This window comes from Pituophis catenifer, unplaced genomic scaffold (genome assembly GCF_029215685.1).
Source record: "Pituophis catenifer annectens isolate HBS135680 unplaced genomic scaffold, rPitCat1.0.hap2 SCAF_7, whole genome shotgun sequence".
Lineage (NCBI taxonomy): Eukaryota > Metazoa > Chordata > Lepidosauria > Squamata > Colubridae > Pituophis > Pituophis catenifer.
The window spans coordinates 88,542,424-88,557,237 of NW_027256887.1; the positions used below are offsets into that span (position 1 = coordinate 88,542,424).

Below are 14,814 nucleotides of genomic sequence, written 5' to 3' on the forward strand. Positions count from 1 at the left end.
ATCTTTCCCAACAATTGGGGTTTAGAGACATTGGACAATGGTTGTGTGCCATCGGGGAATCTTCTAAAGCAGAGGTCCCCAACCATGGCAACTTTTAAGACTTGTGGACTTCAATTCCCAGAATTCCTCAGCCAGCTTTGCTTGTGGACTTCAATTCCCAGGATTCCTCAGCCAGCTTTGCTTGTGGACTTCAATTCCCAGGATTCCTCAGCCAGCTTTGCTTGTGGACTTCAATTCCCAGGATTCTGGGAGTTGAAGTCCGCAGGTCTTAAAAGTTGCCAAGGTTGGAGACCCCTGTTCTAAAAGCCTGGTCACTTTTTAAATAGGTGGACTTCCAACTCCCAGAATTCCTCAGCCAGCCTTCCTGGCTGGGGAATTGTGAGATTTGAAGTCCACACGTCTTAAACTGGCCACAGTTGAGAAACACGAGTATGGAATCGATTCCAGGCACAGGAGAAAACCACGCGGGGCCAGCTTTGCAGAGCGGATTTCTAGGGCTGTGGACACTTGGAAACACAGCTGTGGCTGTGCCCATTTGGGGCTCATGAGCCATCATTTCTTTGCTCCTAATTAAAGCAGCCACATTGTCTCTCCCTCTTTCTCTCCCCCCAAACTATTTTTGCACCCAAGTCTGAAAAAGAGACATGGCTGCTTTAAATGGTTCATTAAAGCCTCTCTCTCTCTCTCTCTCCCTCCTTTCCTTTCTCTCTTCCTAACCATTTTTGCACCCAAGTCTGAAAAAGACACGGCTGCTTTAAATGGTTCATTAAAGCCTCTCTCTCTCTCTCTCTCTCTCCCTCCCTCCCTCCCTCCCTCTCTCTCCCCCCCTTTCTCTCTTCCCAACCATTTTTGCACCCAAGTCTGAAAAAGACACGGCTGCTTTAAATGGTTCATTAAAGCCTCTCTCTCTCTCTCTCTCTCTCTCTCTCTCTCTCTCTCTCTCTCTCTCTCTCTCTCTCTCTCTCTCTCTCTCTCTCTCTCTCTCTCCCTCCCTCCCTCCCTCCCTCCCTCCCTCTCTCTCTCCCCCCCTTTCTCTCTTCCCAACCATTTTTGCACCCAAGTCTGAAAAAAAAAAGACACGGCTGCTTTGAACGGTTGGTTCATTAAAGCCACTCCAAGCAACAGCATTCTTAACAGGGGCTTGAGGAAAGATGGGCTTGCTTGTCCAAGCTGTTTGTGAGAGTCCTAAATGTTCCGTTTCCTTCCAGAAGGTTCGGCGGACAATCGCAGCTGCTCTCCCCAAATCAGTGCCTTGCACCGCATCCCTTGAACTTGGTTTATTGTGGCCATGGCTTGCTCCGAATTCTAAGAAAAGGATATGGGCGGTGGAGAGAGACGCGGTCCTAAAATTCACACCAGCTTTGCGCATTAAAAAAACAACAACAAAGGGTTTCAGGTCCATCCTTCCCAAAAACTTCTGCTGAAACTTGGCCATCCGAAAGAGACAAGCGAGGGGAGTCTGGATGCATCGGAGCCGGGTGCGGTTCTAGCCATGGTTTCAACAGATTATAACACCTAGGCTGCAGCTCTGCACTGCTTGCAAGAGAAGGGGTAGGAGAGTGCTGGGTAAATTACCCTAAATGGAGTAAAAGTAGGTTTTCCCACTGGGTAACAGCTCACAAGACTATGACCCGATCGCAACAGGAACATTTAGCCCTGATAATGTTATCTAGTTGGGTAATGAAACGTCTGTAAGAAAACAACTAAGCTCAGAGAGCACCAAGGAGCCCACAGTTCTCTTCCTCTTCCTCTTCCTCTTCCTCCTTTTCTTTCTCCTTCCTCTCCCCCTCCTCTTCCTCCTCCTTTCCATAAGCCCCATTCCCTTCTGGCACCAATGATGTTACCATAAATTACCCCAAATTAGATAAAAGTGAATTTTCCCTCTGGGTAACAGCTCACAAGGCTATGACCCGATCGCAACAAGAACATTTAGCCCTGATAATGTTACCTAGTTGGGTAATGAAACGTCTGCAAGAAAACAGCTAAACTCAGAGAGCACAGAGGACCTCACAGTCCTCCTCCTCCTCCTCCTTTCTAGTCCTGATGATGTTCCCTAGTTGGGTCCTGAAACATCTGCAAGAAAACCACCAAACTCCAAGGGCATTTGATGGGTAGAATCGACTTTCGGATAGGGAGTTTGGGTAACGAAGGAAAAAGTTTGGGGGAGCTTTTTGGGTTCAAAAATCATAATGGAAACATGCAGCTCCTCTTGAGAAGGCGCCAAACTCTCTTCGTCCACTCTAAACGGAGCCCTGGAGTGGTGCTGTTGGAAGAAAATGTTTTGTGTGTGTCTGCGTGAGTGTGTGTTTTAAAAGAAGTGTGTTTTGTGGGACAGTGGGGTGGGGAGAGGGTCTCTTTTTTTGGCATAGTCATCGTCTTGGTCGCGTTCCAACGTGCAGAGTGGCTTCTGGGCCTGGCCTTGGTGGGCTTCTCAGCTCTTGGGGCTGACTTGACTGGAGGACACGGAGGAAACCTCCGTCTTCTGAGAGACCACGTCAGAGTCGTCCGTCATAGGTTTGCCGCACACAGTTTCCATGATGCAGGCACGGAACTGGGAAGGGAGGAGACAGCAGTTTTATGACTGCTCGGAAATTGCCCGAGAAGGTCTTATAGAATACAGAATAACAGAGTTGGAAGGGACCTTGGAGATCTTCTAGTCCAACCCGCTGCTCAAGCAGGGGATCCTATATATCCATAATGGTGAACCACAGGTGGCACGCATAGCCATATCAGTGGACACGCAAGCTCAACTCTGGTACGCATGTGTGGACTGACCAGCTGCTTTTCGGGCCTTCTGGGCCCACCAGAAGTAGGAATACAGGCGGTTTCCTGCCTCTGGAGGACCTCGGGGGGTGGTGGGGAAGGCCTGTTTTTTGCTGTCCCCAGCCTCCAGAGCCTCTCTAGGAGTCTGGGGAGGGTGAAAACGGTCATCCCCACCCTCCCCGGAGGCACTCTGGAGGCTGAAAACAGCCCGTTTGTCAACTTCCGGTGGGATTGGAAGGTCTGTTTTTTGCTGTCCCCACTGGAAGTTGGCAAACGGGCCATTTCTGGCCTCCGGAGGGCCTCCGGGGATGTGTGGGGAAGGCCGTTTTCGCCCTCCCCAGACTCCTAGAGAGGCTCTGGAGGCTGGGGACAGCAAAAAACGGGCTTACCGGGCCATCGCATGCCAGGAGCGGGGAGGTGCGGTGGGTGGGTGGGAGCGGGGTGGGGTGGGAAGGAGTGGGACCAGAAAATCCAGTTGCCTCTTGAAAATGCACCTTTGGGACATCCATTCTTTCTCATTCTACTTTCAAGTGCTTTGGAGAACAGGTTGACCCCCAAAGTTGTCAGACGTAGCCTCCGCTCACTGTAGACCAGGGGTGTCCAGCCTTGGCAAGTTTAAGACTTGCATTCTTCAACTTGAAGTCCACACATCTTAAAATTGCGAAGGTTGGACAACTTACTACAGACTAACAAAGAGGGTACCTAGAAAACCGGCCCTGTCTGACCTCACCTGCCTTCTCTGACCCTGCAGCCCAGAGCCCAGGGGTATTTGTCCAAAAAGTCTTCCTGGAATTCACACGAAATGTTCTGCCCACATTTAGCAGACAGATGCACACAGACCATGATGAACCTCGTTTCAGTAGCTGTGTTCCGACAACCATAAATCAAGGTTGCAAACACTGCCTGGAGTCATACAACGCCTGTTGCAGGTCAATATGATGGACCTTCATTTAGAGGTCCCTGCAGGACATGGCCCAAATAGTCAAGAGATCTCCGGTGCCCACTTTCTATGATGGCCACCATATTGATTATTCTTTAACCATGAACTGTGTTCATCGTGGTCTTCCTACTTTCCTTCCACAAATGGTTGTATAATTTTGCTCGTTCAGCCCCACCTCCGCATGACCACGTCCCTGTTCCTTCACCCAGGGCTCTGGTTCTTCACTTGGTTGGCCCTGTTTCTTGAGGGCTAAACCTACTTATGGTGGGGGAGTTCATGACCACCCCTAAACATTTGTGGTAAACTTCTTCGGTATCTGCCACCGCAAAAGTTGATCAGATAAACTGCTCTCTTCCATCCCTTCCTTGCTCCAAGTGAGATACTTGTTGTAGGGGGGAAAGTGGCAGAATCTGGGGGGGCGGAGTCAAAGGAGGCATCAGCCTAGAATCCTTATGTAGTCACAAGGGGTTTAAGTCCAACCTCCCTTGTATTCTACTGACCCTTATCTAATTCCTAGCCAGCTGCAAGCTGTTAGTTGAGAAGAATCCTGCGCCTAGGCTTTTAGCAATAAAACATGTTAAGATATTAAATTTAGTATCTGGAACAATAAAGTGTACAATGGGCCAGAACACACAGTTGTAGTTGATTGGCTGGAGAGTGCTGGCTCTTGCATGAGGCAATATGCACTGTGATTGGTTGCTGTGGGTGTAAAGGGGGAGTTTCCCTTTTTCCCGCCTTTTTCTTCTGTCTGCTCTGCATGCTGTTTAGATTTACCTCACGATGTTTAATGTCCCTGATTATCTTGTCTGCTCATGCATGAGGCAATCTGCCCTGCAATTGGTTGCTGTGGGTATAAAGGGGGAGTGTCCCTATTTTCCCGCCTTTTTCTTCTTCTGTGTGCTTGGTATACTGTCTGAAAATTTACCTCAGGATGTTCCTGACTCTCTTGTCTGCTGAAAGTATAAATGTGAAATATATTTATTTGCATAAAACTCGATCTTCGTGTCAGCGTCTCTGACTTCATGTGGACATCGGCTGGACAATTCCTTGACGAAGCAGTTTCATTGGACCTTCACGTGTCAACCTGGCCTTTTTGGACCTGTCACACTCACCTGCTTGTTCATGAAGCAGTAGATGATGGGGTTGTAGACGCAGGAGCTCTTGGAGAAGAAGGCAGGGATGGTGACCAAGCGCAGGTCGAGGCCGTGCTGAGGGTTGTTCACCATGTACATGGCCAGGGTGGCGTACGGAACATAGCAGGTGCAGAAGGATCCCACCATCACTATCACCATGCGGGAGACCTCTCGCTCGGCCTTCTGGGTGGTGGCCGACTCTTGCTGCTGAGCGGCTACCTGTGGACAGAAGAGTTGTGACATTTTACAGCACTGATGAGGTGACCTAGTTGAGTCATGAAATGTTTGCAAGAAAACTGCCGTCACCAAGGACCCACAATTCTTTTTCTTTCCTCCTCCTCCTCCTCCTCTTCACAAATCCCACTCCCTTCTAGCATTGATGATGTTCTCTAATAGGGTCATGAAATGTCTGAAAGAAAATAATCAAGTTCAGAAAACATCAAGGACCCCACAGTCGTCCCCCTCCTCCTCCTCTTCTTTTCTGCAAAGCCCACTCCTACCTAGTACTGATGATGTTCTCTAGTTGGGCCATGAAACATCTGCAAGAAAACAACCAAGCTCAGACATCAAATCCCAATCCTCCTTCTCCTCATATTGAGATTGATTATAACATAAACAACAATGAAAAGAAAGATTGGGATAAAAAAGAAGGGCAGTTCAGGATGTTAAAAAAAGAAGAAGAAAAAAGGTATTGACTTCCAACTCTTTCCAACACAATAAACTACTAACACATCGACAGTCTGAACTTTCTAGATGATATTGAGTTATTGCAAGTCATGTCTACAATGGGCCTCCTCATAATCTTGAATACAAGCTCTGGAGCTCATCTTTCAGAAGACCGTAAATCCATGCAGGCAGTCCTCGATTTACAACCGTTAATTTAGTGACACTTCAAAGTTACAATGGCATTGAAAAAAGTGACTTACAGCTGTTTTTCACACTTACGACCCTTGTAGCTTCCTCATAGTCATGTGATCAAAATTCAGACATATTTATGACGGTTGCAGTGTCCCGGGACCACGTGATCACTTTTTGTGACTTTCTGGCAAGCAAAGTCAATGAGGATTCACTTAACAACCGGGTTACTAAATTATCAACGGCAGCAATTCGCTTAATGCCTGAGGCTAGGAAGGTCATAAAATCGGGTGAAGCGGACTTAACAATGGTCTTGTTTAGCAAAGGAAATTTTGGGCTCCATTGTGGTCGTAAATCGAGGACTACCTGTAATCCAGACAGGGCATTCATGACTTACCGCCCGGAGGGCACCCAGGAGCCGCGCGTAGGAGTAGATGATGATGGTGAGCGGTATGAGGAAGCAGAAGACGAAGAGGAACCACGAGTAATACTCGCTCTTGTATTTGGTACCCACCGTGTACCAGTCGGGACCGCAGGAACACTGCAGCCCTTCCGGGAGGAACCTGTAAGACGGAAAAACATTGCCAGGCATATAAATTGCAATAAAATAAATAAAAATAAAAACAAAAAAAAATAATAGGCTCCTAGGGCTGGAAGGGACCTTGGAGGTCTTCTAGTCCAACCCCCAAGGCAGGAGTGCTTATACCATCCCAAACAAATGATTTTTTATTTGGAATAGAGCTGGAAGGGACCCTGAAGGTCTTCTAGTCCAGCCCTCTGCTCAAGCAGGAGATCTTTAATCATTCCAGACAGATGGTTGTCCAATCTCTTCTTAAATAATTCCAGTGTTGGAGCACAACTTCTGGAGGCAACCCGTTCTACAGTGTTGTGGCCCGTACGCAGCCTGTGCGGCTGGTGGCTGATTCGGACAGTGAGGAGGCTGGTGTGGTGCTGCGCCAGCAGCCTGTGCAACTGGCACTCAAGTCGGACAGTGAGGAGGCTGGAGAAGATGTGGTGCCAGAGGAGAGTGACTGAAGTTGTTCCCTGCAAATTGCTTCAGTCGGTGTCCTTCCTAAAATAGGCTAAGGGAGTGGCCAATTAACCCCAAGCCTTACTCTCGAGGAGACCTCCTCCTGAAGAGCCACTCCTGCCTTTTTGGCAGCTCTGTGCACCCGTGCATCGAGAAGAGGCTCCTCCTCTTCTTCCTCTTCACCCATGGAAGCTTCTGGAGTTTCTGAAGGCCCTGGCTGAATCCCCGCCTCTGGCACCACATCTTCTCCAGCCTCCTCACTGTCCGACTTGAGTGCCAGCTGCACAGGCTGCTGGCGCAGCACCACACCAGCCTCCTTGCTGTTCGAATCAGCTACTAGCTGCACAGGCTGCATACGGGCCACACCACTAGGGTTGTACAATGCTAATTTTGAATATACATAAAAGTCACAAAATCCTAGAGTTGGAAGGAATGTTAGAACGAATGTTAGAATTCCTCAAAGTCCTTGTACCACCTCGGACAAATGGTTGTCCGCTCTTTTCTTGAAGACCTCCAGTGATGAAGCACCCACAACTACAGGAGGCAAGCTATTCAGTTGATTAATATTTCTCACTGTCAGGCAATTCCTTCTTATTTCTAGGTTACATCTCTCTTTAACTATCTTCCTCCCATTGCTTCTTGTCTCACCCATGGATGCAACCCCCATCTTCCGCGACGGCCCCTCAACTACCGAAAGGCGGCTATCGTGTGTCCTTCTCTGCCCTAGGCTAAACCTACCTAGTTCGCGTAGCTTGTTCATGATATGATTTCATCATATTCGTTCAGGCAAGAATATGAAGAGAATCACAGAATCCTAGAGGTCCTCTAGTCCAACCCCCTGCCCAAGGCAGGAATCCGGACACCACCCCGGACCAATTTTTTTTCTCCTTCCAGTGATGTAGGAGAAACTACTTCCAGTAGTTTCAGCGACTTCCAGTGATGTAGGAGAAACTACTCTGGTTCCTCTCTGTGCCCATCAAACCTGCTCCAGCCGAAGAAGGGGGGGACGGAGACCCCGATTCCAATGATCCACGTGGCTGCCACCACTACCACAGCATGTTTGGAGTTGAAACGGAAGTTCCCCAGCGGCTTGCAGATCACGATGTAGCGTTCGAAGGCGAGGAAGGCCAAGGACCAGCCGGTGACCAGACCTGGAGACAACGGACAAACAGACAGACAGACAGGCATGGATGGGGAGGGGGGATTTAGAAGTGGATAATTGCAGGAGCTCAGAATATAACTCCCCCCAACCCTCAAATTACGCCCTCAACTCTCCATCTCCATCCTTACCTTCAGGGCAGTGTTACTCAGCGTTGGCCCCTTGAAGAGGGGTGGACCTCAGCTCCCAGAATTCCCCAGCTGGCTTGCTTTAAGGCATATGGAGTGTATTGATGGGCTCCTGCGCTATCAGATGTCCTATGGTTAATACATTCTGATCTGAGGGACAATAACTACTTCAAATCCACTCATACGGAGGTCTCCAAACTTGGCAACTTTATGACTTGTGGACTTCAACTCCCAGAACTCCCCAGCTGGGGAATTCTGGGAGTTGAAGTCCACAAGTCTTAAATTGGCCATGTTTAATGACCCCTGCATTATAATGTTAACATGGGCTTTTTCACCCAATGTTCAAGAAGGGTTGGATAACCTCCAATTTAATTTAATTTAATTTAATTTAATTTAATTTAATTTAATTTAATTTAATTTAATTTAATTTAATTTAATTTAATTTAATTTAATTTATTAATTAATTTAATTTAATTTATATGCCGCCCCTCTCCGAAGACTAGGTCCACCTCAAACGTCCTAGATTACAACTTCCATCACTTGACTGGATCTGAAGGACACCACAGGTTGTTCCATCTGAAGATCATCAGCCTTGATGGCTGATGGCTGCGTTATGGAAAATCCACTCAACCATTGTTCCTCAACCTGTTTTTTTTTTTTTTTTTTAAGAGGGGTGGACTTCAGCTCCCAGGATCCCACTGCCAGCTTGCTTTAAGAGGTGTGATCCTCGGTGCCGATTGGAGAATTCTGGGAGTTGGAATCTACACCTTTTAATGGGGTCAAGATTGAGAAATACTGCCCTGAACATTCAAAGAAACTGGGACTTCAACTCCCAGGATTCTCCAGATAGCCCTGACGGCCACACCTCTTAAAACAAGTGGCTGGGGACTTCTGGGAGTTGAAGTCCACCTCGCTTAAAATGACCAAGGCTGAGAGTAGGACCCACTTACGGGAAATCCACCTGTTACTTTCCCAGTCCTTGTATTTACCTGCTACCGTGCCTAGGAAGGCCTCCAACTTGCAGACCTGACGACCCAAGAAGAAGTAACCTTGGATGCTGGACAGGAAGACCACAAAAACCGCAAAGACGCAGAAGATAAGTCCGGCCAAGGAGATGTTGACCAAGATGTAGTTGAGCGGCTGCCTCAACTTCTTGTACTTGATGGTGACGAAGAGGATGATGGCGTTGAGGGGCGTCCCGGCAAAGAAGACCAGGCCCATGAAGATGGTTTGGAAGTGGAAGGCCCACATGGGCGCGATATGATATTGGGGACCATCCCAAGGCTTCACGGAGGAGATGTTTTCATAGAGGTATAATTCGTCTTCTTCGGACATCCTCCCAAGCACAGGACACCAGTGTGGACCCTTCCAGAAGACTTCTCCTCTCCTATTATAGGACGACACCCATGGAGGACAAAGTCCACTTAATGGCTCAAGATGGGATCAGCTGCTAATCCTGATCATCCGAGATGCAAACTTGGGGATTAGGGATGTATAAGAATCCGGCCTTCTGTTCCATAAATCTCCCGAGAAAGTAATCTCATTTGTGGACTAGCTGCAGGATCTTGAGATCTTAGAGGACAAATACGGGTAAGACCATAAGACAGAAACTGTCCTTCTCAGCTTCTCCTCATCTTCTCTCAGGTGGAGTCAACTCCACCTTAGCTATCGTTCTGACCGAATCTTGGTTTCTCTCTATCCAACCAATGGGCTCATCATCGCTCCGTTGAGTTGGGCTTCCACAATTTGGTGGCCATCAAGAAGGGGAGCGTTTCCTGTATTGCTTTCCTGTTCTGGAATGACTTTGGAAGACCAGTTGGACATTCCTACATTTGATGAGACTAAACTTCTGGTCAACTGACCAAGATAAAGTGGTTGAGAGGAGCTGGGTCTTGATCATCGTTGGCCCAACAAGGTGTCCAATGGCTTAGCCCAATAAACACCATCACCCTCAGTCCCAAGTAGCATAATGAGGGTTAGAATAGTGTTTCTCAGCCATGGCTACTTGAAGATGGGTGGACTTCAACTTCCAGAATTCCCCAGCCAGCTTTGCTGGCTGGGGAATTCTGGGAGTTGAAGTCCACCCATCTTCAAGTAACCAAGGTTGAGAAACAACAGGTTAGAGAGTGAAACCTGGTTCTGATTGACAATGATGGATTCTTGAACGTTGCGCCAGGTAGTCCTTGATTTCCAACCATTCATTTAGTGACCGTTCGGAGTTACATCGAGACTGAAAAAAGTAACTTATGTAATTTTTCACACTTATGACTGTTGCAATAGGAGTGAAATCCAGCAGGTTCTAACAGGTTCTGGAGAACCGGTAGCAGAAATTTTGAGTAGTTTCGAGAACCGGCAAATACCACCTTTAGCTGGCCCCAGAGTGGGGTGGAAATGGAGATTTTGCAATATCCTTCCCCCAGGAGTGGGGTGGGAATGGGGATTTTGCAGTATCCTTCCCCAGCCACGCCCACCAAGCCACGCCCACATAACTGGTAGTAAAAAAATTGGGATTTCACCACTGCGTTGCAGCATCCCCCTTGGTCATAAAATAGAGCAACACTCACTTAGCGACAGAAATTATTTTGGGGCTCCGTTGTGATCGTAAGTCGAGGACTTCCTATATTTCTTTTTTTTCCCTTTTTTTTAACCAGCGAAGAGAAAATATAACTTTTGAGAAATATGATCAAAAGTGAATTGTTTTGTTTTCAACAGAACTAAATCTTTCTAAGATTAAAAAAATATATATGGATTTTGAGATTATGCTACATTGCTAACTCTGTAGCCTCTATGTAGAAGTTGTCCTCGTTTAGCGACTGTCTCATTTAGTGACCATTTCTAGTTTACAACAGTGATGAAAAAGTCACTCGGCAGCCGATCCTCTCACTTATGACCATCACAGGTCTGTAAAGCAAAGGAAAGCTGAAATCAGAAAGTAAGCCCAGTCGTGGTTTCACTTAGCGGCTGTTTCATTTAACGTCTGAGTCACCATTTGTGCAAATAAGTAGGTTACTAAGGGTTGTTGCAGCCACTGAATTTGATGCACGTAGAAAGATAACAGGGTTGATTTCTCAATGTCTCTCATTCTCTTTGGGGCCACTCCCAGATAGCCATGGTTTCACTTAGTAGCTGCTTCGCTTAACGACTAAGTTGCCAGCTCCGATTGTGGTTGCTAAATGAGGACTGCTTTTATATTTTTTTTCTCCTATTCATTGTTTGGCTTGAGTTTTAACAACATTCCTGAAGAAAATGTTTGGGTCTGCAGTGCTGTGTTCTGAATGCATTTTTGGAGGACTCCCACCCCCAGAATCCCCGACTCCCAGAATCACTGGAGTCGAGTTTCATTTACCTTTAGCAAATTGTTCTTGTCACTGTTTCTTCTCAAGGGCCTCCAGGAAAATTAAAATATTTTGTGCAAGCAAAAAACACACCAACGTGGCACATTAACTGGTTTTGCCGGTTGCCAGGAGTCAAGAATGAAATTTGAGCCTCTAATTAGCAGTCCGCCCAAAAGAAACATCTGCAAGACATCTGAAACAGCTGGCTCGTTGGTCTAGGGGTATGATTCTCGCTTAGGGTGCGAGAGGTCCCGGGTTCAAATCCCGGACGAGCCCAACTTTTCATGCCTCGGATAACTTTTCCAGAAAGCAGAGAAAGAGAGAGAGAGAGACAGACAGACAGACAGAGAAATACAGATTAAAATTTGACGGACATTGCTTGCTATACAGGTGGTCCTCAATTTACGACCGCAACTGAGTCCAAAGTTGCGAAGTGAGGCATTTATGAAGTGAGTTTTTCCCCATTTTTACAACTTTTCTCGCTGTGTTGGTTAAGTGAATGACTGCAGTTGTTAAATTAGTTAACCCGGTTGTTAAGTGAATCTAGCTTCCCAAGGGATTTTGCATATCAGAAGGCCACAAAAGGGGACATGTGACACCCCCCCCCCCAGGGCATAGCAATTGTCATAAATGTGAGTCAGTTGTCAAGCATCCACATGTAAATTGCATGATTTACTGGGGATACTGCAACGGTCGTAAGGGTGAAAAACGGTCCTACGTTGCTTTTTTTCAGTGCCGTTGTAACTTTAAACGGTCAACTCTTGTAAATCAAGGACTCCCTGTATGTGCTAGCTGGGGAATTCTGGGAGTTGAAGTCCACACATCTGGAAGTTCCCAGGGTTGAGAGTCACAGGTCTAACCAATCCATTTATCTGATGAAATCTGACACATTTTTTTTTCTAAAATCCCAAAAAAGTTTTCTCAGGCTCCTTCTGGATTTTTCTACCTTTTTACATTAAACACGGCTCTCATCGAACGTGATATTTTGAGAAACAATTTTAAAACCTATGATTTTTTTATTTTTTTTGCTTTAACTTATATGCCACCCTTCTCCGGAGACTCAGGGCGGCTTACAATGCGTTAAGCAATAGCCTTCATCCTTTTTTGTATATTTATACAAAGTCAGCTTATTGCCCCCACAAACTGGGTCCTCATTTTACCTACCTTAGAAAGGATGGAAGGCTGAGCCAACCTTGAGCCTGGTGAGATTTGAACTTACAGTAATTGCAGACAGCTGGTGTTAATCACAGTGCTTTTAGTCTGCTGAGCCACCAGGCCCTAAATTTGAGTGGTCAAACTGCAACCCTCAAGGTTTTCAGGAGAGAAGTCATGATGGGGTTGGACATGATGACTTAAAGTGTCTCTCCTTTCGTTCAGAGGAGAACCCTCCAGCGAGAAACACCGGATGAAACTTTTTGTCGAATTCACATTCTGGCAAAACCGGGGAGTTATGATAGTGGCCCCCATGGAGAGGGAATCTTTGAAGCTCAGGTCCTCCAAGGTCTATCAAGGGCTGGTTGGAGGCTCCATGTTACCTCTGAAGGTATCTCTGTCTCCCAGCTTCAGGGGAAGAAGGAGAAGAACAAGAAGTAAACCCAAAGGTGCTTTTCCAAAAAGGTAAAACTGGAGTTGCTTTTCTTTGAAAACATTTCATTTCTCATCCAAGAAGCTTCTTCAGTTCAGGAAGGAGAAGGAGAAGGAGAAGGAGAAGGAGAAGGAGAAGGAGAAGGAGAAGGGGAAGAAGGAGAAGGAGAAGAAGGAGGAGGAGGAGGAGGAGGAGGAAAGAAGAAGAAGAGGAAAGAAAAGGAGGAGGAGGAGAAGGAGGAGAAAGAAGGGGAAGGAGAAGGAGAAGAAGGAAAAGGAGGAGGAGGAGAAGGAGAAGGAGGAGGAGGAAAAGGAGAAGAAGAGGACGAGAGACGGAGGATAAAGAAGGGGAAGGAGAAGGAGCAGGAAAAGTAGGAGGAGGAGGAGGAGAAGGAGAAGGAGAAGGAGGAGAAGAAGGAGGAGAAGGAGAAGAAGAGGAGGAGGAGGAGAAGAAGAAGGAGGAGAAGGAGAAGAAGAGGAGGAGGAGATGGAGGATAAAGAAGGGGAAGGAGAAGGAGAAGAAGGAAAAGGAGGAGGAGGAGAAGGAGAAGAAGAGGAGAAGAAGGAGAAAGAAGGGGAAGGAGAAGAAGAGGAGAAGGAGGAGAAGAAGGAGGAGGAGGAGAAGGAGAAGAAGAGGAGGAGGAGATGGAGGATAAAGAAGGGGAAGGAGAAGGAGAAGAAGGAGAAGGAGAAGGAGAAGGAGGAGAAGGAGAAGAAGAAAAGGAGAAGAAGAAAAGAAGAAAAAGGAGATGATTTAAGATTCTTGCACGAGGAGTGAAATGTTTTCAAGGAAACAAAAACAAGGGAGTCCAGTTGCCTTTTGGGAAAAAACACCTTTGGGACAAGCGTGACCTGGATGATGGAGCATCTCCATAGACAACAAGAAGTCAACCGCGTCATTCCATCTCCTGCTTCCGTCCACTCTGGAGACCTCGGATGGTGGCCATGGTGAGAAACCAAACCCTGGACTAAGATGCCCCTTGGCCTGATCCCCTGGGGCTAATCTGGCTGAGGTCCTCTCCCTGCCAGGGGCCTCTTGAAGAGCTGCGTGGCTTCTTGGCGGTTGCTGGCGGGTACCCCCGTGTCCCCTGCGCCTGGCACCGGAGGACGTGGTGGTGGGTTTGGGGATGAGCAGAAGGAAAGCAGCTTATGGAGAAGAGCTTGGACCGGCCCCTGAGCCAGGACGGACAAGGGGATTAAGGGCACAAACCGATTACTCCAAAGTCCCATCCACCTCCTCTTCCCTCACCCGCCCGGTTTGAGTTAATCCCATGGAGGGCTGGAGGCCACTGACTCAACCCTGCCTCCTCTGGCCTTTGATGATTGAAGTGGAAACTGTTCTTGAGTTGTGGACTTTCTTTCTTTCTTTCTTTCTTTCTTTCTTTCTTTCTTTCTTTCTTTCTTTCTTTCTTTCCCTTCCTTCCTTCCTTCCTTCCTTCCTTCCTTCCTTCCTTCCTTTATTTATTTATTTTGTCACATTTCTATGCTGCCCAACTCCCAAGGGACTCTTTCTTTCTTTCCTTCCTTCCTCTCTTCCTTTCTCCATTCTCTCCTTCCTTCTTTCCTTCATCTTTCTCTCCATTCCTTCCTTCCTTCTTCCTTCCCCCTACTACCTTTCTTGTTTCCTGGTTTTCTTTCTTTCTTTCTTTCTTTCTTTCTTTCTTTCTTTCTTTCTTTCTTTCTTTCTTTCTTTCTTTCTTTCTTTCTTTCTTTCTTCCTTCCTTCCTTCCTTCCTTCCTTCCTTCCTTCCTTCCTTCCTTCCTTCCTCTCTTCCTTTCTCCATTCTCTCCTTCCTTCCTCTCTTCCTTTCTCCATTCTCTCCTTCCTTCCTTCCTTCCTTCCTCTCTTCCTTTCTCCATTCTCTCCTTCCTTCTTCCCTCCCCCTCC

At 47.1% G+C, this 14,814-nt stretch overlaps 1 protein-coding gene and 1 non-coding gene across 2 annotated transcripts; one reads left to right on the forward strand and one right to left on the reverse strand.

Annotated features, from left to right (window-relative positions):
- Positions 1 to 2,431: 2,431 nt before the first annotated feature.
- On the reverse strand, positions 2,432 to 9,349 carry OPN1SW (opsin 1, short wave sensitive). Its single transcript, XM_070947848.1, has 5 exons — positions 8,998 to 9,349; positions 7,704 to 7,872; positions 6,089 to 6,254; positions 4,816 to 5,055; positions 2,432 to 2,551 (listed from the first exon to the last, which is right to left on the reverse strand). Exons 1-5 carry the CDS (start codon positions 9,341 to 9,343, stop codon positions 2,432 to 2,434), a joined length of 1,041 nt encoding a protein of 346 aa, XP_070803949.1. The 5' UTR covers positions 9,344 to 9,349.
- A 2,198-nt stretch (positions 9,350 to 11,547) lies between these two features.
- Positions 11,548 to 11,619, forward strand: TRNAP-AGG (transfer RNA proline (anticodon AGG)). Its single transcript has one exon. It is a non-coding gene; the product is annotated as a tRNA-Pro (tRNA).
- Positions 11,620 to 14,814: the final 3,195 nt, after the last annotated feature.

Coding starts and splice junctions, on each gene's coding strand:
- OPN1SW (XM_070947848.1), bottom strand. CDS start 9,343: ATGTCCGAAGAAGACGAATTATACCTCTATGAAAACATCTCCTCCGTG. Junction 5,056..6,088: donor TCCTGGGTGCCCTCCGGGCG/GTAAGTCATGAA, acceptor TTCTGTCCACAG/GTAGCCGCTCAGCAGCAAGA. Junction 2,552..4,815: donor ACTGCTTCATGAACAAGCAG/GTGAGTGTGACA, acceptor CTCCCTTCCCAG/TTCCGTGCCTGCATCATGGA.